The sequence below is a fragment of the Dipteris shenzhenensis genome, chromosome 23 (assembly GCF_047967505.1).
Source record: "Dipteris shenzhenensis isolate YYH24624 ecotype China chromosome 23, Dip_SZ_1.0, whole genome shotgun sequence".
Taxonomy (NCBI): domain Eukaryota; kingdom Viridiplantae; phylum Streptophyta; class Polypodiopsida; order Gleicheniales; family Dipteridaceae; genus Dipteris; species Dipteris shenzhenensis.
This window is the reverse complement of record NC_141618.1, coordinates 1,863,565-1,884,608: the sequence shown is the minus strand read 5'-3', so window position 1 is coordinate 1,884,608 and position 21,044 is coordinate 1,863,565. Positions and strand designations below refer to the sequence as shown.

Below are 21,044 nucleotides of genomic sequence, written 5' to 3'. Positions count from 1 at the left end.
ACATGAGATTGCAAGCAATCAAAAAGCAATTGCTCCAAAGAGTGTCTGAAGAAAGAGAAAGTAGAAAAAATGGGATCACCAAAGACTCTATGATTGCGATCCTTCCATAGAGTCCAGAGTGCCCAGTACCGAACCCAAACAAAAAAGAAATCAAACTCCTGTCTGGGTGGATGTACACCAAAAAGCCAGAGGAACTTGCCAAAAGCAATCTAAGGAACCGAGCTCTCAAAAGTTGCCCAAGGAAGTCCAAGAAAGCACGAGAGGAAGGACAATGCCAAAAGAGATGAGGCACAGTCTCTCTCGGAGCCAGACATCTGTGACAAATAGAAGAAGCAATATGTCGTCATGCCAAGAGCTGTCCATGAGGAAGAACACCCAACAAAGCTCTCCACAAGAAAACTTGCTAAAGGAGAGGAATCTTAGAATGCCAAATCTGTCTCAAACGTTTCCGCCACCATTTCATAGGGCGATGAAGATGCCAAAGCTGGTTTACCCTTTGAGAGATAAATGATGGAGGAAGTAGAACTTTATAAAGAGAAAAGGCATTAATATGTGCAAACTGCAGAGGTTGGCATGACAAGCCCACAGAAGAGAGTGTCCAATCTTGAAGACAATCCTGCAGATGCAATGGAGGAACCAGCTGAAAAGGTTGGAGCATCAAAGTAATTTTATGCCAAAGTGGACGATAATGCATTCCAAGGTCAAATTTTGCAGCGGTCAAAGTGGACAAGTGGTACAGAGTTGATCCTCAGCACTCTGATACTTTTACTACTACCTTGTCAGTTGATTATGCATTTGTGTATTCTGATCATGCACCTTTATGTTTAAGGATTTCTCTGCATGACATGCCGGATGATCAGCTTCCACACAGAAGGCTCCTCATGGTTAACAATAGCTATTTGGATCATGATCATTTTAAGGCCATGGTGTATGATGCATGTCAACCTCTTTCACCTCAGAGTTTTATTGATACTGATTATGCCTGGGATGCTTTTGTTGCTCGTATACACACACTTTTTTTTTGGTAAAATCCATTGTATTTATAAGCTCATGAATTTACAATATGGGAAGTCTCCCACACACTAGCATAGAACTCCGAAAGAGAGCCTGATAGAAGAACTCAAAAACAAGTAGAGAACACTTCAAGGCAAGTAGCATCCAAATCCCTTGCAGCAAGACTGTCATGTAAAGACTGCTTAAGGGACATTCTGAAGAAAATATATGCCTGAGGAAACTGTTGACCCATCCTAGAATGCAGTCTCTGTGTCCAGATGGTCCATAATACCCAAAAGCGAGTCCAATGAAAGAAAAGGAGTAATGGAGACATCTGAGATGAGCAGCATCCAAACATCCAGAAAAGTTTCCCAAATCTGATAGAAGGGAACCGAAGCCGCAGTAAATGAGAAACATGAGTGATCAATGTGCGAGAGTGCGGGCAAAACCATAATAAGTGAGGAACTGTCTCGCGGGGATGAGAGCAACGGGGGCAGAAAGGAGAAGCAATGCGGCGAGCTGCCAATTTCACCCCAATGGAAAAGGCTCCCACTATACATCTCCAAAAGAAAAGCCTCTGTTTCAATGGCAATTTGGTTTTCCAGATTTTCATGAGACGGGATTGCCACCAAGATAAAGGCCTATCCAAATTCCAAAGAGTGTTGGCATGCTTGTCAATCCATGGCTGTGGAAGAAGAAATCTGTAAACCTTCGAGGAAGTCAGATTGTGTATCGAGAGTGTATGTGTAGCAGGAGGTATGGAAGTCAAATTCCAGTCCATTAATCTGTCCTGTGCAAACAGTGGAGGAACCGGAACAAATGGCTGCAACATAGTTGAAAGTGTTCTCCAAATGGATCTATGATGCAGGCCCAAGGAGAATGTCCTGCAAGCTTGTGGAAATGAAAGTGTATAGCCTTGTTGATCCACAACATCACCAACAAATCTTATGCCCAATTTCATGAGATTATATGATAGGTGCCTGTAAAGCGAGAGGCGATGCAAACACCTTGCTCCAATGGATGCTTTCCAATCGAAAAGAATTGCCATGATGAGAGGAAGCACCTGTCCATTTTGCATATGAAAGAATTCTCTTCCAATCATGAAGAAAAGCAGTAGAAACAGGGCAACCAGGAATTTTTCCCTGAAAGGTAGATAAAACTGCTTCCCAGTGATCTGTAATCCAATGCCCATATGCATGGGAAGCCATGTTTCCACACATAGCTGCTAACATAATAGCCCATGGTTGTTTTTGCTGAAAAAAATCAGCAATCATAGTGCTCTTTCTTGCCAACATATGAACCTGGAGATTGAGAATATTCAGCCCCCCATGAGTCTTGGGTGAACAAATAGACTGCATAGGTAGTAGTCGCAAAGCTTTTTTAAGAGATTTGCTTTTCCAAAATATCTCCATAGCTTGGGACATATAAGAGGCCAAATGCTTGAAAGACCAAGGAAGAAGAGGCAAATAAAATTGCACATATGCCATAATGATGGACTGTACTATCCGGAGTCGAACATGTAGAGGCCAAGTGGACAAATGCCAGTATTCCAGCTTCTTATTGATCTTTTGAAGCACCCATTTGAGCTGTTGCTGCGAAGTAATATTCCAGCCAATGGGGTATCCGAGATGTCTGACAATAGTAAGGGAAGAGATAATGTGGCCTGGCCAAAACAGTGCATGCCAATCAGCTTCTTTCAAAGCTAGAAGTTTTGATTTCTGAAAATTGATATGCAGTCCAGCAGCTATGCCAAAATCATTCAGTGTATGCATCAAACGAGAAAGATCACTTTGAGAATTCCTTGGCATGAAGAATGAATCATCAGCATAGGCCTGTGCAAGAAAAGACTGTGCCCCTGGAATTTGCAAACCATGAAGCTGTCCTGTATCTGTCAGATAGTCCATATGCAAGAGTAACGGATGGGTAGCAATGGCATACAGTAGGGAACTAAGAGGGCAACCCTGTCTCACTGAGCGAGTCATAGTCCAGGTTCTTGACAACCCACCACCAAGCAAGCACTGTGCCGTGGCGTGAGAATAAAGCCAGTAAATGATGTGGACAAGTCGAGAGCCAAATCCCAATTTTTGCATAGTTTGAGAGATGAAATCCCAATGGACAGTATCAAAAGCTTTCGCAATGTCTACTTGCAGAATGAGAACATCTTGTTTAGAATATTTGGCATACTCAATCGCAAGCAAGGCATTGGAGATATTGTCAGTGATCTGCCTTCTGGGGACAAACCCATACTGCCTAGGATGAAGTCCTGCTTGCAAGAGGAAGCGAACCCTGAGGACAATCATTTTAGCAATGAGTTTGTAAATGACAGGCATGAGGGATATAGGCCGCCAATCAGCCATCGTCTCACACAACCTTTTTTTGGGAATCAATTTTACTAGGCCATGTTTCCAGGATGGAGGAAGAGATTGTTCTGCCCAAGCATGATTGATCATTAGAAGGAGAGTATTCTTGAGATCACCCCAAAATGCACGGAAGAATTCAACAGTCAGTCCATCCCAACCAGGGGAGCTGCTTTTGCGTAGATGACTCAAAGCATCTTCCAGTTCACTAAGCATAAAAGGCTGTTCCAATGCATGGGCCTGTTCCCGAGATACTATAGGCTGAACATGCATAAGAAATTGAGACCTGGCTGCATTTACTTGCATCAAATGATCAGGTTGAGAGGAAAGGAGCTGCTGAAAGTGACTAGAACATTGCAATTCCAAGTCTGATTTGGAAGTGGTCCAGGTGCCATTGCTCGTATACACACACACACACACACACACACACACACACACATACAGAGTCTGTGCATACGTACATACATTCATAGATACACGTTCGACAGAAAAATGACTACATGCATGCATACATACAAGAATAGATACACACCTACCCACCCACCTATCCTATACACCCACCCACACCCACACGCGGGTACAATCATCATTAGTTAGATCTTGAAAGAGAATGCCAGCAGCCTTATTGTTATCCTGATACAACCAAACTGGATGATGGGATTTCATCTCACAGACTATGCATTTACTCGGATTGGGAAAAAAGATGCACTGCATTATTTAGTCAAAAGGTTTTGCAATATCAATAGAGAATATCCACATAGGATGATTGAGTGAATCTAGGAGCAGATTGAGGAGATGATTGTGGAGCTCTGAGGTCATCAGTGATGTCAGTGACCTTGTATGAGGTTCCTACTTAAGGACCTCTTTCTTCTTCATTCCATAAGCAAGTATTCTGATTTTGTGTCCACTATACTCTTTCCTTTCAGTGTTCCAACATGGTATCAGAGCCATTTGATCCTCCTTGAGCCCATTTCTGCCACATCATCATCATCTTCTTCTTCTTCTTCTTCACCATCTCTCCCTCTTCTTCAAAAATTTTGCTTGAGCTTGTTCTCCTTCAATCCTCAACCATTTCCCACACCCTTTCTGCTGTAGATCCCTCTTGTTAGGGCGAACTTCGGGCTGCAATGCTGCCTATATTTTGCATATTCTATCCCTACATAAGCATTTGCAACATTATCCGTAATATGTCTTTGGGGGATGAACCCATATTGGGCAGCTATCATGCAGGAGATCGTGATATGACTAACCACCATCTTGGCAACAAGCATGTAGATGACTCGCATAAGAGTTGTAGGCCTCCAGTCAGTAAAATATTCAGACAAATGTTTCTTAGGGAGTAATTTGACCAACCCTCTTTTCCAACTAGTTAGAGTCTATTGAGAGTCTCATGCACTATGCTTAATACCACTCAATCATGCTGTTACCCCAAGAGCCTAGTACTACTTTAGTAACTTCTACCTAGGAATATCATATTGAACCCAAATTTCAACCCAATGTCTTGACACGTGCTCATGCTTGGGTACCTAAAGTGCGATTGTGTGTATATTTTCCTAGGGTTTATTAAGTTCCAAAGACTATTGTTCTAGCCATAAAACACATATAATGGTCTCTCTATGCTTGAATTGCCTTGTATCCCCATTAGCGCGAAGGTGCACCTCCAAGCTACTAAGAAATACTGGCCGATGAAATCGAACCAATGAGTAGGTGGTTTTAGTCTAGCATACATGTTGATACAATCAAGTGGGATGATCCAACTATGGTCTCTATACAATAAAAAATGAGTCTCTATGCGACTCTAGAGTATAAACAATCGTCAAGGCTTTGTCTGGCTCTAAGCAAGATCCCGCCCATGGACTAACCTAATCTCACTAACAAAAATCAAGAGACATTGATGCCTGCATTAAATACCGGGAGCTCCCAAATCCATGACCATGGTCTCCGCAGAGTCCTAAACCAAAAATGCACAATAATAAAGAATTAAAGTCTTGAATATGCCAAAATGAGGAATACTAATATATATGAGTACTGTAACTGAATGTTAAAATGGTGAGGTTAATAATGCTCAACAATGTAATGAGGGAGGAATGGTGAATGAAGAATAAGAGACTTAGATCACAAGTGGAGCAGAATAGTTAGAAATCACCCAACAGAGGGTATACACAACGGAAGACTGATAGAATACCAGGACCTCACATAGTGTGTGTGGGAGTGGAATCAAAGACTTCTTTAACTTATGTGCATCACATAGATGTGCAGACTAGTAAATAGACAAAATTCCAGCCAGATATAGAAACCACCAAAAGAATATATTTCCGTCCAAAGCTATGGACACAATACAAAAAGAGATAGATCCAAAGTCCTTCCAGAGTGTGGTCCTTTGATCTTACCAAAAGGTACTTATACTATCTGCCGGATATCTCTAGAACATTGAGCCCACGTGCTCCACCTCGATTGTATGTAGACTCTTTGTCCCGATCACAAATAGAAGCATTGCGGTTTGCACAGCTTTGTTCCTCCTAAAGTAAGAGAACAACCAGCTGGTCAAAGGAATAAATGGTTGGCATTGTCACCAAAAACCAACCTCAATGTAGTAGCAAAGCCCTGATAAGAGTCGAGCAACCGATCAAGGGTATATTAGATACAAGCTGAGAATGAGGCACCACCTCATTAATGTTAGCCAACTGCTCTTTCAAATCTCACACTGGTAAGATAGGCATCCATATTACCACCCTCTTCAAGCTTCAAGCCCTTGAACTACTTGCGGAGATAGGCAACCTGCGCCTTATTAAGCTAATACCATAGCTGTCAACACGAGTATGCCATGAGCATCGAATTGCCCTAACGTCACCCTAGAAGACAGCCAAGGTCCACCCCTTGATGAACTCAGTCTGCAGCAACTCCAAGTCTCCTCTGCCTCTTGGATGTAGGCCTGAGGGTATGAATACAGCTGCTCCTGCTGCTCCTCTGATGGCTGACCTGTTGGATGCCAAAATGAGGCCTAGGGCCTCTCCTCTTATATGGCCCAAGGCCCTTTCAAACTGACCGACCAGCCAGCCCTAAATGGGCCGACTGGCCTGGTTGGTTGCTGGCCAACTTGGTTGGCTGGCCCAACCGATGGGCCAGCCAACTTGGTTGGCTCAGCCCAACCAGCCCTATATAAGGGCAAGGGGCCAGCCCCCCCCTTGCTCCTTTCTTTTGCTGCTGCCAGGGCCCTTTGAAGCCCTTTTGCTGCTCCTCCATATCCTCCATGCAGGCGCCTTCCTGCACCAACAGTCCCGCCTTCATTGTGCATCTGCCAAGCCCTTGTCCAGCGCCGTACAGATCCACGTGTCAGTCTGTACTGCAGCCGTATTGCTGCTGATGTCATCACGGCCCTGTTGCAGCCTCCAAACCCTGCCAATCAGGCCGTTTCCAATCATGGACAGCCTCTGGACATGTCTCTGCCAGATCTTCCTTCCGTGGTGGCTCGCCATTGCCAGGTACCCTTTGGATCTGCTGCCCTAGGTGCTGCCCATGTGGCAGCCACGAAGACCCTAGGTCTACCTCCCCCACGCTCTCCTCATATGGGGGCTTATAGATTGGGAGGTGACTTTTCCAACACCCCCTCTCACCGACACATCTAGGCCCAATGCCAACACGTCGATCCTCAGGAGGCCTGGGAAGCGCAGCATGTGGTGCGTCAACTGCTTAAATGTTTGGGTCTCTAGGCTTAGAAGGGTTTAGAGAGCCACTCCATTCTTCTAACTGAATTTTTTACTTTGGAGGGTGTTGATAGGGAGACTACTAGTAAAAGTTAGATTGGCAAAATGGAATCCAAGAGTGACTCCGCAATGCCCTTTTTGTAAATTGTGTAGAGAAACTCACATGCATATTTTATGGGATTGTTTTGTTGCAAGAGGAGTATGGAAGAAGTTATAGATAGTTTAGGCAGAGCTTAGATTAAGATAAAGTTAAGTTGGAGAGTTGCTCTATAGGGGGATCGGAGCAAGCTAAATGACGCTTTGCTTGAGGCTTGATAAGTGATAAGCGGGATTGCTATTTTAAATCTTTGCAGATGTAGAAACAACGTAGTATTTCAGAGACCTTCGTATGGTCGAGCAATTGGGTTGATAGCCATAGAGGAGGCTAAGAAAACCATGAGGATTTTTGGGGAAAAAAACATGGTGGAAGTCACAAGAAATTCATATCCTTAACTGTGAAATTGTGGTACCAAGGAATTATAGGAGGTGCGGACGACAAAGAGGGCTCTGCTACACGAGGGCTCGGGTAGTGTCGGAAGGGCTCAACTGAAGACCCTCTTCCCATAGATGGTAACCTCTTGGATGTGGTCACCCTCTAAAAGGCTCGACTGAATCCAATCGTGCACTTGTCTCCTCTTAGGTGTGAGACCCACTATCTTGCCCACAACTGCTCTGTCTTGAAGTGACTTGATTGCTTTCTGCACCACCTTCTTGTCTTCTGCGGAAAGGCGGATGTTCATAATTTGGGGAGTCAACAATGCTGTCATTTGAGCTCCTTTGGCAAGACCAAGGGTCACCGTCAAGTTACAATCCTTAGAAAGGGACAAGCGAAAACCTCAAGCTGCCAAGAGGAAGGAAAGGAGGGCTGGAAAAAGGAAGAAGAGGGGTGGAAGAGAGGTTCAAGAGTCCTCTGAAAAAAGCTGGCTGGAAGGGCGCTCAACCAAAAGCACCTGTAGCCAATAACACCTGCAGGGAACCTTTACGAGGTGGCTTTTCAAGGAGGGAGTGTTGGATTAGGGTTGGTCACCTCCCCACCTGTGAGCCCCCAAATGAGGAGTGCATTGGGGGGTGGACCCTAGGATACTAGAAAAGGATATGGGGCTGCCACATGGGCAGGACATGGGCTGCCATGTGGGCAGCAGAGAAAGAAAGGAAGTACCTGGCAGAGCAGGGCCATGGAAAGCAAGTACCTGGTAGATCAGGGCCACCATGGTGGCCAGAAATGGTATAGCAATGCCACGTGGCTGTCCATGGATGAAGAGGATAGGACTGCACAGGGAAACCAGCAAGAAGCACTGCGTGGACAGGCATGATGACATCAGCATCAGTACTGACAGGTGTACTGACTGTTTGGAGCAGATCCAGAAGCCAGAAGGGGCCTGGAAAGATGCGGAACTACTGCAGGAAGAGATGCCCTGTTTCGTGGGGCACATGGGCCTGGTTTGGGGCCCAAGACTAGGGCTGGATATAGCCCAAGGCATGAAGTAAAGGTGGGGCCTGGTTGGGCTGGTCCAAGCCAGCAAACTAGGCTGATTTGTGCAAGAAAACGGGCTGATCCTAGTCGTCTATCTAGTTGGCCCTAGTAGGACTGGCTGGTGGTTTTGTGAAGGGGGCTGAGCCCCTATATAAGGGGACATTTGGGCCTCTATTAGGCATCACTTGGAGCAGCCTCTGAAGAGCAGGAAGGAGCAGCAACAGTTGGGCCTATATCCAGGAGGTGAACTAGGCTGAGGAGCTCCAGACTTAGCTCAGCAAGAGCTTCCCACCTAGGCTGACGACCCGGGCAGCAAGGTGGAAGGGATCACTGGATAGAGAGTCTACATAAGCTCATAGGAGCACGCGCACTCAGAGATCTAGAGATGCCAAGCAAATAGTAGGAGGACTTTTGGTAAGATCGGAGGACCACAGTTTGGTGGGACTCTGCATCTCTTTTATATTGTGTCCAGTTTTGGATGCAGAGAAATATATCATTGTTGCTTCTATATTTGTCTTGGATGCACCATGTATTTACTGGCTTGCACACACATCTATGGTTATGAAGTACACACAAGGTAAGAAGATTGATTCCATACTGAAACACTTCCGCATGTAATTCATGGGCTCATCAATCAGTCTTCCGCTGCTGTGGGATACCCTCTGGTGGGATTTCCATTTCTAACAAGGAGAACCAAGAGAGCACCCAACAAGTAAAGTCCACATGTAATTCCTGTGCTCATCTATCAGTCTTCGGCGGCTGCAGGATACCCTCTGGTGGGATTTCCATTTCTAACAGGGAGAACCAAGAGAGCACCCAGCAAGAAAAGCTGTCCACCCAAACTGGCTGGAAACTTCGGGCTCCACCAAGGGCTGCCCCACGCTGACGGGCTCTCCAACCTAGCACCAAAAATGCTGGAAGGCCAAAACAGCACGGGAGCTTGCAGCCAAAGGGGGCCTCCAACACCTTGAAAAAAGACTGAGCTGAAGGTGAGCAGCCAGTTGTGAACACCAAGGGGCCTTCGAAGGAAGGCCTCTAGCACTCCAGGGCCAACCCAAGGGCCCCGGGCCAGCCACAGCCAGGACCGTCTCGTCCAAAGGGTCTATGCAGCAATAGTGGAACCCAGAAAAGGCATCGTGCTTGCAAGGCTGGTTGCAGGCCTCTTCCAGGCAGTAGCAGCCTCCTCCACGAGCTTTGAGGGCTACACGGGCTGCCTCGGGGCAGCTGGGCGATCTGTCGTGGCACCAACAAAGGTATCTAGAGGCACAACTCAAGTCGAGCTGCAGCGCGGCCTGCAGCAACAAGCAAAGGCGAAGCTAAGGCTGCCCAAGAGGACAGCCAAAGGTGGGGGAAAGAAGAAGGGAGGCAGCTAAGAGGGATGAGGAGGAAGGAGAAGAGGCGAGGCGGTGAGGAAAAGGAAAGGAGAAGGCAGGGGGGCAGCACGGTTCATTGGGAGAAGCTGGGCTATTGCATGCTCTGAGACAAACCTCGCTTGGGACAGCATTATAGATCCCTTTGGCATTTACTATCAAGACGTTTCATGACTTCCAGCCGTGGCAGCGGTGGATGCGATCGTCTCGATCTGAGGACCCGACGGGCTATATCTACTATGATCCCATGCCTTTGGCGGTCCCCTCTGAGGAGGGCAGCAATGGGTCATATTTCAATGGTGTGTGGTCTGGCAGCTATGCGCATCGTCTGTGGTCGTCGGTGGCTGAGCCATGCTGTCCTCGTATCAGCTATCTCCTCCTCCTCGATCCCACTATGTCCTGGGGTTGACTCAAATGTATAAAAATCCGTGACCTGCCTCTGGGTAGGGTCTGCCCCTACAACTTGTGACCCATCTGGTGTTTGTCGTGCTCGAAGCTGCCTCAGTAAGGTCTCCCTGTGTCGGCGCATCTCCATCAAGTAGAGCCCTATGCACACCTGGTCCTGGAAATGTATCAGTCGCGAAAGTGGGCCAAATCCAATCCTCTCCCGATATAGGTAGTGGTAGCGTCCTCGTATCTCATAGTAGGCTGGACAGATGCATAGAAAGTGCTCCTCAGTGTCAACTGTCTCCGTATCACATATCATTCATATCCTCTACTCTCTGGGTATGCATGCGGCACGTCCGACCTCAATTCTGAGCTGGTGGGAGGAGACTTGCATCTGCCCAATGGCGATCTTGAGTGCGTGGGAGACCCCTCTGTCCACAAGGTAAAGTGGCTTGATGGTAAACCCATCTTCTGATACTCTTAGGAAGTGGGCACGGTAGAACTGCATCTTAGTGGGGAGCTCTGGCGCCCCCCCCCTATCCGTGATGTGTGAAGTTGTAGGAGATCTAGCCGTATGATACGGTTGATCGCGTCACGTGGGAGTCGCTCGGGGGGTGCATCCATACTGTATTGAAAGGGGGGAAGCCTATCTAGCTGAATACCATGCCTCGCCAGCCATGTGCCTATGCGTGCATACCAGCTGTCTGCGCCGCTCTCTGCCAAGCGTATGGAAGCTTGTAAGGCCACTCTCGGTAGTCTCCAGTGAGGTAGGGCCCAAACTCTGTGGATGTATGTCACTGTCTGGAAGATGGCATCAATCTGAAGGGGTGTCATACTCTACCTGTATGATCTCATGTGGGACTGAGGGCTTACTCCGAATCATCGTGGAGCCCATGAGAACCTGCAGCCTTTCAAATGTCCTCCATTCTGCTATTGGGAGGTCACACCCCCAAAAGGGTGCAGCATACATGGCCGTCGGTCAGATGAGGGTGTCAAAAAGCCAACCCTTCGTCGGAGGGTCCTGGAAACACTCTCTCTCCAGACAGGCCAATGCGCCCTGTCCCCATGTGAGTCGTGCTCTAGCGGCGTGGGTCATCATGAAGAGGGGTCCTGAGAAAACCGCACCCAAATATGTGTAGGATTGCACTATCTCCACTGGGGCATCTTTGTATGTGAAACTGTGTCGGTGAAGCACCGCCTGTAAGGTGTTGAAGATCATAACCTTGGTTTTCCCAAGGTTGACTGTCAAGTCCCTCTCTTTACAGAACACCTCTAAGGCATCCAGATGTGGTGTGTGAGGTGGAGAGAGAGAGAGAGAGAGAGAGAGAGAGAGTTTATTAAAGTCTTTGGAAGACCGATGGGTCTATGAGACTGTGAAAACCTAGTACAAACGAGCCGTGGTGATAGAGCTACTAAACGAGCAACCACACCCATGCAAAATACAAAAAATGCAGAATGGTAGTACTAAGTCCTAAGTACAACATAGTCATGTCCGTGGTCGACTATATATCAATCTCATCATCATCATCAGCATCATCAGGACATCAGGGTGGATGAGGCATGAAATGGGCGATAGAGTGTTGTCGGCCACTCACGGGTGCAGCCCTGGCACGTCTCCTAGTCATACTATGGTCAGCAGATGGTACATGTCTTGCCATGATCCCCTACAAGAGACTAACCATTGCTTGTTAGGCATGATGCCCTGTCTGGGTCAAAGTCGTGGACTTACCCCAATTTTTGGAGACAATGTCCCAAAAATTGCAGCTTCTTTGGGCAAAGTATACAGATGTGTCTACTCTGGAATCTTACTTTGCGACTGTCAATAATTCTGCAATGATAGTGCCTTTTATAAGCTCAAAGCTGGTGCTTGTTTTGAATGTCAAAATTTTGGGCAGATGGCGTCTTAGTGTCCTTTATGGCTACATAAGATGCCCCCCAAGGCACTTTCTCCATCAGTGCAGAATAAGGATGCTCCTGGGACTTCTGGATCTAAAAAACCAGCCCTAGCTGTCCTGGACAAGGGAAAAGTAAAATCACTCATGCTAATGGTATGATACCTACTGTTACTCAATCAACAGCCAAGGAAAAAGAATCTTGTGATGGCTGGCAATCCCCAAAAACATAACACCTATGATTAGGAAGACACTTCCTTCTTGCGATTGGACTGGTGCATCACATCTAATGGGCATACTCTTGCTTAGAATTCTTGTGTAGGCATTACTTGGGCTGCAGTGACTGAGCGTCGTATTTTATTCCCGGAAGATGATGATGTCTTTTTGCGCATGATGTGGTGTCACATGAAGGTCCTGAGGTGGACATGCAGTCTTGAATGTCTTCTTTGGGACATACTCTCTGTACATGTGTAAATATGCTTGATCAAATAAAATGCATGACTTATAATGTGCAAGGGTTGTGTGATTTATCAAAATGGAAACTTGTATGGGCTTATGTTGATAAATTTCAACTCAATATTGTCGCTTTGCAAGAGCATAATCAGCATGCATATGCAGGCCAGATGGGGTATTTTAGTGGGTATGATATTTTTGTGGAGAAGCATTCCTCAGGTGTGGTAGTTCTTGTGAAACATGCTTTTCAGCCTGTTGTGGCTTTCAATGATCAAGAAGGCAGACGCATACAAGTGGAGATTATTGAGTTTGCCTTGGTAAATGCATCGCAGTCTTCTCATGGTAGAGCTTTGATAAGGCAAGCCATGTGGCAGTATCCTTGGAGACACCATGGTTTCATCTGTGGGGATCTTAATAATGCTCCCCAGCAAGGGGATAATACATCTGGTCATACACATATACTGGTTTCTGAGCGTGGGCATTGGACTCAACTAGTACTTCACCTGAATCTTGCAAACATATGTAAAGAAACATGGGCCTTGATGCTCCCCAGCAAGGGGATAATACATCTGGTCATACACATATACTGGTTTCTGAGTGTGGGCATTGGACTCAACTTGTACTTCACCTGAATGTTGCAAACAAATGTAAAGAAACATGGGCCTTGATGCCTGGTTACACTTGTCAGCACAATGTACGGTCATCCTATTTGGGCACGCCTAGATCGTTGGTATATGGTTAATGTGCACCAAGATGATCATTCACTTGCCATATGTGGGTGGACTATGGACATGCGCACTTGGATCATTCTCCGCTTTGGTTAATGTTGTCTATTCAGGACATACAGCATGATAGCTGCCTAACCAAAGGCTTTCTTATTGTAAATAACAGTTATTGGCAGTATGAGTGCAAAGATATGAATATGCATGGACTGCATTCATTACTTGTATGCAGTATTTCATTCGTCAATATGGCAAGCAATAATTACACCACCGTAGGGAGTATGTTGGCAAGGTCTTGACAAAACTTAGTCACTTGAGGGATTTATCTCCTGCTGAGGGTGCTTGTCTTTGTCAGGCTAGGCATCTCTTACAATGCAATGATCACATGAAAAATTCAGAATGAGAAAACCAAGTCCAGGCAAAGATCTCTTTTGGATAAGGGCTGCTCGTCTAAATAAATTTTCAAAAGCTTGCATCATAAAAATGTGGAAACATTTGTTGGGTCAAAGATGCTAATGGCAACTCGACCACATTATGAGCACAACTGGCCCGCGCCTGTGTGAGTCAGTATGCCAAACAGTTTGGGAATGTTGATTTCCTGTCATAAGAAGTACTGTTGTCTGGACAGGAGATTTTGCGGCATGTGTCTAAATTGTGTCCCATGAACAGGCCATGTAGATCGAGACACCTTTCAGGGAGACTGAGTTGAGAGATGCAATTATTGCTTGTGGCAAATGGAAGTCTCCGGGCTGGGATGGTCTCATTGTAGAGTTTTTCCTTGAGTATTGAGATACCCTTTCTCCTACACTGCTATATATGATGAATTCTAATATGTGCAGGATATTTAAGGTTTCTAACCCTAATATTTGTTGCTCTTTTAGATGCACATTTCCGCCCCACCAATGCTGACCCCACTTGTTTCTTCACGCCCAAGCCCAAAACAATGGAATCTGTCATAGTATCCTATTGCAATTTCCAATTTGTAATCTGTTCGTCCTCTCCAATTCTTATTTTGTCAGTCCCTGCCTGTGCCATGTTGCTCCTCCTTCCTCTTGCAAGTGATATCTCTGACATCTTTCTCCTTCTTGTTGAAATCACTGCACTGGAACATTACCCTGCTGGTTGAAATTGCAATTCCAAGTTTGCTCCTTATGCTCTTCTTTCGGCGAACAATGTGCTTCCTAATCCCTTGTGTGTTCCTTCCTTCTTCCTAGCCTCATCCATGATCATCTTTGCAAATGAATTTTCAAGTGGAAGACCTACCTGGAAATCGTTTTTCGCCTAGGAGTTCTACTTGAAAATTGTTTTTCGCTGTTCTATTCTGCAAACGGCGGGTGCAGGATGTGCTTTGGAATCTTCATTGATGTTTACTTGGAAATTATCGTATTGGAGTTGTCGAATTCGTGGTTGAAGGAACCTGCTTGGTGGAGACACTCTATTACAGTGAAATGGCTACGTCTGTGGAGATTTTTACAGGATGCAAGAGTAAGTCAGGGTGGAAAGAAGAAAGAAAAACCAACCTACTGACAATCGGTAGACAAGTCAGGGCATTGATTCCAGGGTTGACCTCACTGGTTGGAGATCAAGAGTAATCTCCATAACTTTTGGGACAGATTCTAGGTGTCAGTTACAGACTGATATCACCACTGAGTCCATGATGGTGGATAGGAGTAGTAGCTTGACAGATGAGGTTGGTTTGATGGATAGGGGGCAGAGAGAAGAAGAGCTTGAAGGTGACACTCACTAGATGGAAGTATCTACTGGGTACTTATTGAGAGTGGGACTTAACTGTGTAACCTAGTGGGAATCTAGATTGAAGAGTAGGAGTGGCATGCTAGTGGTCACACTGCAAGAGCAAGAGGCCATGAGCTGGAGCGACGTGCTACGAATGCATGACGAGTGCCTTTGCTAAGAGTCCATGAGGAGTGGCATGCTGGTAGTCACACTGCAAGAGCAAGAGGCCACGAGCTGGAGCGACATGCTAGTAGACGCACAATGAGTGCCTTTGCTAAGAAGATGCTAAGAAGAGTTGAGGCGAACGTGAGGGAGCGTACAAAGGATCCCTTGAGTCTCTGAGGAGGCACACGGGATCCTCAGCCACTCTCCATTTTGCAGCCTCGGTGCTGCTGTACATCCGGCAAGGTTGGAGCGGAGAGAAGCACCTTGATAGCTTCGTGTAAGCAAGGATCTGGTTTGGTGGATCCTGTTGTAATTGAATCCAACATTTGCTTGCGTGTATGCCTCGTGCTCAAGTGTTTATTCGTGGTACTGGTCCATTGTAGCACCGGAGCGAAACTCCTTTGATCAAGGCCCGGAAGTTTTACACATGGTGCTCAATTCAGGGCTGTAGAGCTACATCGTCTTTGATTAGATAGCGGTTCCTTTAGTGTGATATTTCAATGTAGCAATTTTGTTTTCCTGCTTTTTTTGTATAAAGTAACCTTTTCTTCCATTCTTTAATTAGATTGGAGAGTGGAGCTGATATGACCTTGTCCTTCAGTAGTATACGTGTTTAGCACATTCATAGGTCTATTGCTGCTCATTATTATGCTGGGTAGTCATTGTATTTTGTAAGCAATAGACCTCTCACAGGTTTGTTATGTCATCCAGCGGTCTAACTTCACGTAAGCATATACATTTTTTCTGTAACTCCTTTAAATGACTGAATTGGGTATTCGTAGCTCTTTTTTAATTTCAGAACTTGAATTTATTTGATTTGCCATGCAGGGTCCTTGATCAAGCTTGTATATTTTTCAAGGCATTCTGATAGTTCTAAGAGGTCAAGTTGTACAAACAAAGCAAATTCACTGGGACAACAACAGAGGGAGACTCTTCTTCCAAAATTGCGACACAATTTTCCCGTTTTGGGTGGTCGTCTCCATTTTGTCAAATTCGAGACCAGCAAAATCAATGAGTGTCTGGATTTTATTGAATCAAAGAAGCTTCACTTGTGTAATGTATCTGGTACTCACTACTTCTGCTTGCTACTATTGTTTTTGTAGGCAAAAATAGAGGCAATTGCTTTGTCTGGGCCATGCAAGTAGTAGAATTTTTGCATTCAATGGGATTGTGGAATGAGGTTTCTTAGTTTGTTCAGAATTTTAATAATCAGAGATTTTGTGGGCGAACGCTGAAAGATGCTTGAAAGTGTTAACAATTTTGTTTCTGTTTTAAGCATCAAATCATGTGGTATCTGTGAATTGTACTATGTAAACCTTGCTCTTTGTCATTTTTAATGATGTGCATGGTGGCTCCACAAGAATGATTGCATATAATAAGGATAGGATGTACATGTAAGCAAATACAGCATGTCCTAGCGAAGCTCTAGGCTAGGAAACGTGGGCATTCAACAGTAATTTATGGTAGTTCTACTTGAGTGTGTTCGGCCTATTCACTGCATTGGAACAGGGCTGAAGCCCACAATCAGTCTTACAAAAGGATGGATGAACTAAAAACAAAGGTCTTTTTTATGGATGCATAGAGCTCAGAGAAAGGTGTGAAAATTATTGCTTGCATAATTTTTTTGCAGGTATCATCCACATTTTCCTCTAAGGTGGTTGTTCTTAATTGAGATTTCCAATCTGTTTGAAGATGTCTACCTTTCCCTTCTTCATACTTGGTTGAAAAAAAGTGGTGGTAACAGGGCTGTTGGTTGTTGAAGTATCAAGCTATTCCATTGGGTAGTGGAAATACGCGAGGATATGCAGGCTAATTTTAAAATGATGAACGTGGGATATCATACCAAGGCCAGTTTTAGCAATATATTCAAAAGCTTACTGAATTTTGGTTCATTGCAGGGTTGTTCTCTTACAAAATATTACTTGCTCATCACGGCAGGAGTGCTGGTGATGTGATGGTTGTGACAAAAGAGGCTCGGGAGTTGCCATATAATCAAAGTTGTAATGGTGTATAAGCGTACTTACTTTCTATATCTCGCCTCTAGATTCCTGCCCTAATGTACTCTAACTAGTACCTCTAACTGCCTGTATGGCTAACAAAATGGGCATGGATTTGGACGAATCTATGACCCTCCTAGAAACATAGACACGTAATGTCATTTTTCCAAAAGATGATAATAATAAAGGAGTACCTCTGAGCATATGTGAAAGCTGTTCCTCCCTCAACATTTGAGGGTGATTAATTGCCGTCAATGGAAGCAACATTAATATTTTGCAATGACCAAATACTTTGCTAACTTTCGCAACTCAAGCTAGCGAATCGGCCACGGACTTCACGTCCGCTCCAGATGTCATCTACATAAAAGCAATGCCCACCTTTTCTAGGCCCTTCTAGAGGTTTGAACTAGGTACCACCTGGACCCACTAGGGTTCATGTGGGACCCAACATGGGTTTACATTTTGGTCCTAACAAGGGCCATGGTTTAGGGTAAGATCGGGCAAGATTATCCAATTGACGCTAGGTGCCAACTAGGTCCTGAGTGTGTGTAGTGTAAAAGATCCTCCATGATGACCTGGTTCACCTCGTGATATGTGAGCGGGACAGAGGGGGCCTCAATACAGAACTAAAAAGGGGCTAATTTGTCTATGCGGATGCCCAGACTCTCATACCATTTGCATGTACGTGCATAGCAACACCTCTGGTCACCCTCAATTGCCAAAGCCATGGATGAAGATTAGTCCAACCATGGTAGCCTGTGTCGCCTTGCAGTGCAAGAGCCATACTTCCTGACGCGGTAGAGGTACATGATATGCTAGAACTTTGCATCAAGCTATACTGGGGATGCCCCGAACTCAGCTAGGACTAATTGATGTGTGACTGAAGGCTTACTACGGATCATTCGTGAAAGTGAGAGAACCTGAAGCTTCTCCACTCCGGCCCAATTGGTCTTTGTAGTCTTTGATGGGTCTAGCCCCTAGAAACACCAATACATGAGAATATTTGAGCCCATGGAGAGGGTGGAATTTGTGGCATTGGTGATCCTCCAGAAGTTGGCGAAAGAGACAAGTTCAAGATGTAAAGGGTGACGATGGGAGGCCATTGGTTGGCTTCCAAATCAGCTATCCATCTAGGTGACTGTCCGTCTGTGGGACTAATGGCACTGGACGGCTGAGGATAGATGGTCTCAGTTGTGAATGGCTTAGGAACTGGTGAAGGCTAGCATCCTTGAGGGGAAAAATTAGTATGAATCGTTGTTGTCGATTGGCTTGTCCAGATTGTCCAGGTCCCTCCTCCTTTGTAGCCTCTGGGAGGAAGCTTGTTGTCTAACAAGTGCCTTTGTCACTTCAGTGGTCTGTCTCCCCACGTCAAAGAGTAGAGAGAAAATATTTGCGGTCCTCGTGTGAGTGTCCATACGAGGGGGGTCTGTCGAGTCGTGCACTTTAACTGTGCTACGTCTAGCTCCCTACTCTCCTGGCTTGGGTCGTTGGAGAAAAAGTCTGTGATTGTCCTTTGGACTCTGGACGGTCTGGACCCTCTTGTGTTCTCTATGCTCCTATAATTTGTCTCTATGCATTTGGGCCTCGAGGAGGAGAACCACCACGCCTAATTGATTAGGGTGTGCCAATGGTTGCGATAGAAGTGGATCCTAGAGAGAGAGAGAGAGAGAGAGAGAGAGAGAGAGAGAGAAATGATATGCTATATTAAAGTATTCTTGAGACCCTTCAAGATGCAAGGGACCGTTGATCACTATCAACAAATAGTGATCTTTTACATCTGGTGAAAGAAAATACTCTAGACTTGCTTTGTAGTTACTACTTGTTGAGCTAGTATGTGTGCCAGCCGAAGTACTCTTGAGAGAGAGACGATATGACTATATTAAAGTACTGTTGAGACCCTTCAAGATGCAGGGGACCGGTGATAACTATCAACAAATAGTGATCTTTTACATATGATGAAAGAAAATACTCTAGACTTGCTTTGTAGTTACTACTTGTTGAGCTAGTATGTGTGCCAGCCCAAGTACCTTGTTGTGCTATTCCCAAAACTTCTTTTAGACAACTTTGTAGCTTTGTAGTTGATTCAGCTCTAACAGATTTTTTAGGTTGTCTTTGTTGTCATCATATCTTTCTCTGAGGTGTGTGCATAGGCCCAACATCTTAGAAGTACATGCTGCTCATTTTCCACCTCCCCAATGTGGCAAATTTTGCATATTCTTTCTTCTCTTGGGACCCTACATCTTGCCCTCTTTCCCTTCTCCACCTCAAAGTGTGATCATGAAGTTCTTTCGCCAGAGCATACTGCATGGATAGTTGGTGAGGCAAAGACCCAAGACCGAGACGCGACACATTCAACAGAGGATAGACGTACATATCACACTACTTGACATCTCATCCATGTTTAGACCCGGGGCATGGCCACAGGGGTCACTATGGCGCTTGTCAGGGGTAGAGCCGTCGCTAGACTGAGGTCACGACAGACTGCACGTCCATATCAGACAACGATCTATCATGGGCTTTATGCCTACACAGCCTAGCCGGTCATGAGGCCTACTTTGACATCTCATGCAGTGTGTGTGCCGTATTGTATTGGGTTAGGCTATATCTGCTAGGATGATGATGATGTTAGTGAGGAGTATGGCTATGGTGATATTGATGATGATGACATTGACTATGTCTTACATAGCTTTCTAGCATGGGTTAGGATGCTCATTTAGTAGCTCCACCCTTTTTGCTCATTGCATCAGGTTTTCTATTAGTCTCATAGACCCATCGGTCTTTAGTAGACTTTAATAAACTTTCTTTCTTTCTAGATCATGTGAGCTGGTTCTCATTTTGCATATTAGATGCCTTTTAAACATTGATTTGTCTTCCCCAAGGTATTTTGTATCCCATTATGTGCACCCATACTTCTTCCAAGTACCCTTTAGTGGTTGCAGCTCCCTCTCCAAAGACTCCTTTTCCTTGTGAAGGTGTGATGTGCACAAGGTGTGATAAGAGGGGCCATCCCACTCACAACCTATGTGTGAGATTGATCTTATGGCCTTTTTCCAAGCAGGTGTGCGCACAATGTTAAAAGACATCCCACACTGAATGAGGAACTTTGCTAACTGACTAGCTGCCTTATTCATGGCAGCTTTTTGCATCCATGTCTTCAAATGCCCTTGCTTATAAACATGCATAATAGTCCTCTTGGCTCGAGATCTGTGCTTGAACTATCACCAATATCAACAACATTACTAGCCTCTTCTCCCCTCCCTCCAAGTCCTCTGTATTTGTGCGAGATCTCTTGAATACTGCATTATTTGAATGGATTCCCAATTCAGGAGTTCATGGATGGGGATTCCTGTTACCTTGGACGTCCACCCTTTTAGTTAGTTGAAAATCTCTTCAGTAACCGGCTTACACGGACCAACACCAAAGCCTAAGGTGTGAGAGAAATGTGCATTCCGCTTGGTTCCACTACGAGTATACGGCTTGTTACACAACTTGCACTTCCATTTTCGAGCACCTGATCCACCATACGTGGACTCCAAAACAACATTATCCCATAGCACATCATGAGGCATCTTGCTGGCTGCAAAATCAGAAAAAAAAAGGCCTTGATGCAGGAAGTGTAAAGGATTTCAAGTGGATGCATCACTAGGTAGCTTGAACTTACCAGGCTGGCAGGTTGCAAGCAGCAAGAACTAGGTGGAGGGAGAATCGAGATGCAGCTGCTGTACAGAGCACTTGCACAGCCAAGTCGTACAGCCTG

General features: G+C 45.3%; 1 protein-coding gene across 2 annotated transcripts in view; it reads left to right on the top strand.

Annotated features, from left to right (window-relative positions):
• The window catches only part of PANK2 (pantothenate kinase 2), a 148,617-nt gene that overhangs the window by 1,008 nt on the left and 126,565 nt on the right, over positions 1-21,044 (top strand). Inside the window, exon 2 of one of the 2 annotated variants that reach the window (XM_087394129.1) lies at positions 16,119-16,343. In XM_087394129.1, coding sequence (XP_087250255.1) covers positions 16,119-16,343 — 225 coding nt within the window. Of the gene's footprint in view, positions 1-16,118; positions 16,356-21,044 lie in introns of both variants that reach the window. The other variant, XM_087394128.1, reaches the window with a different exon arrangement.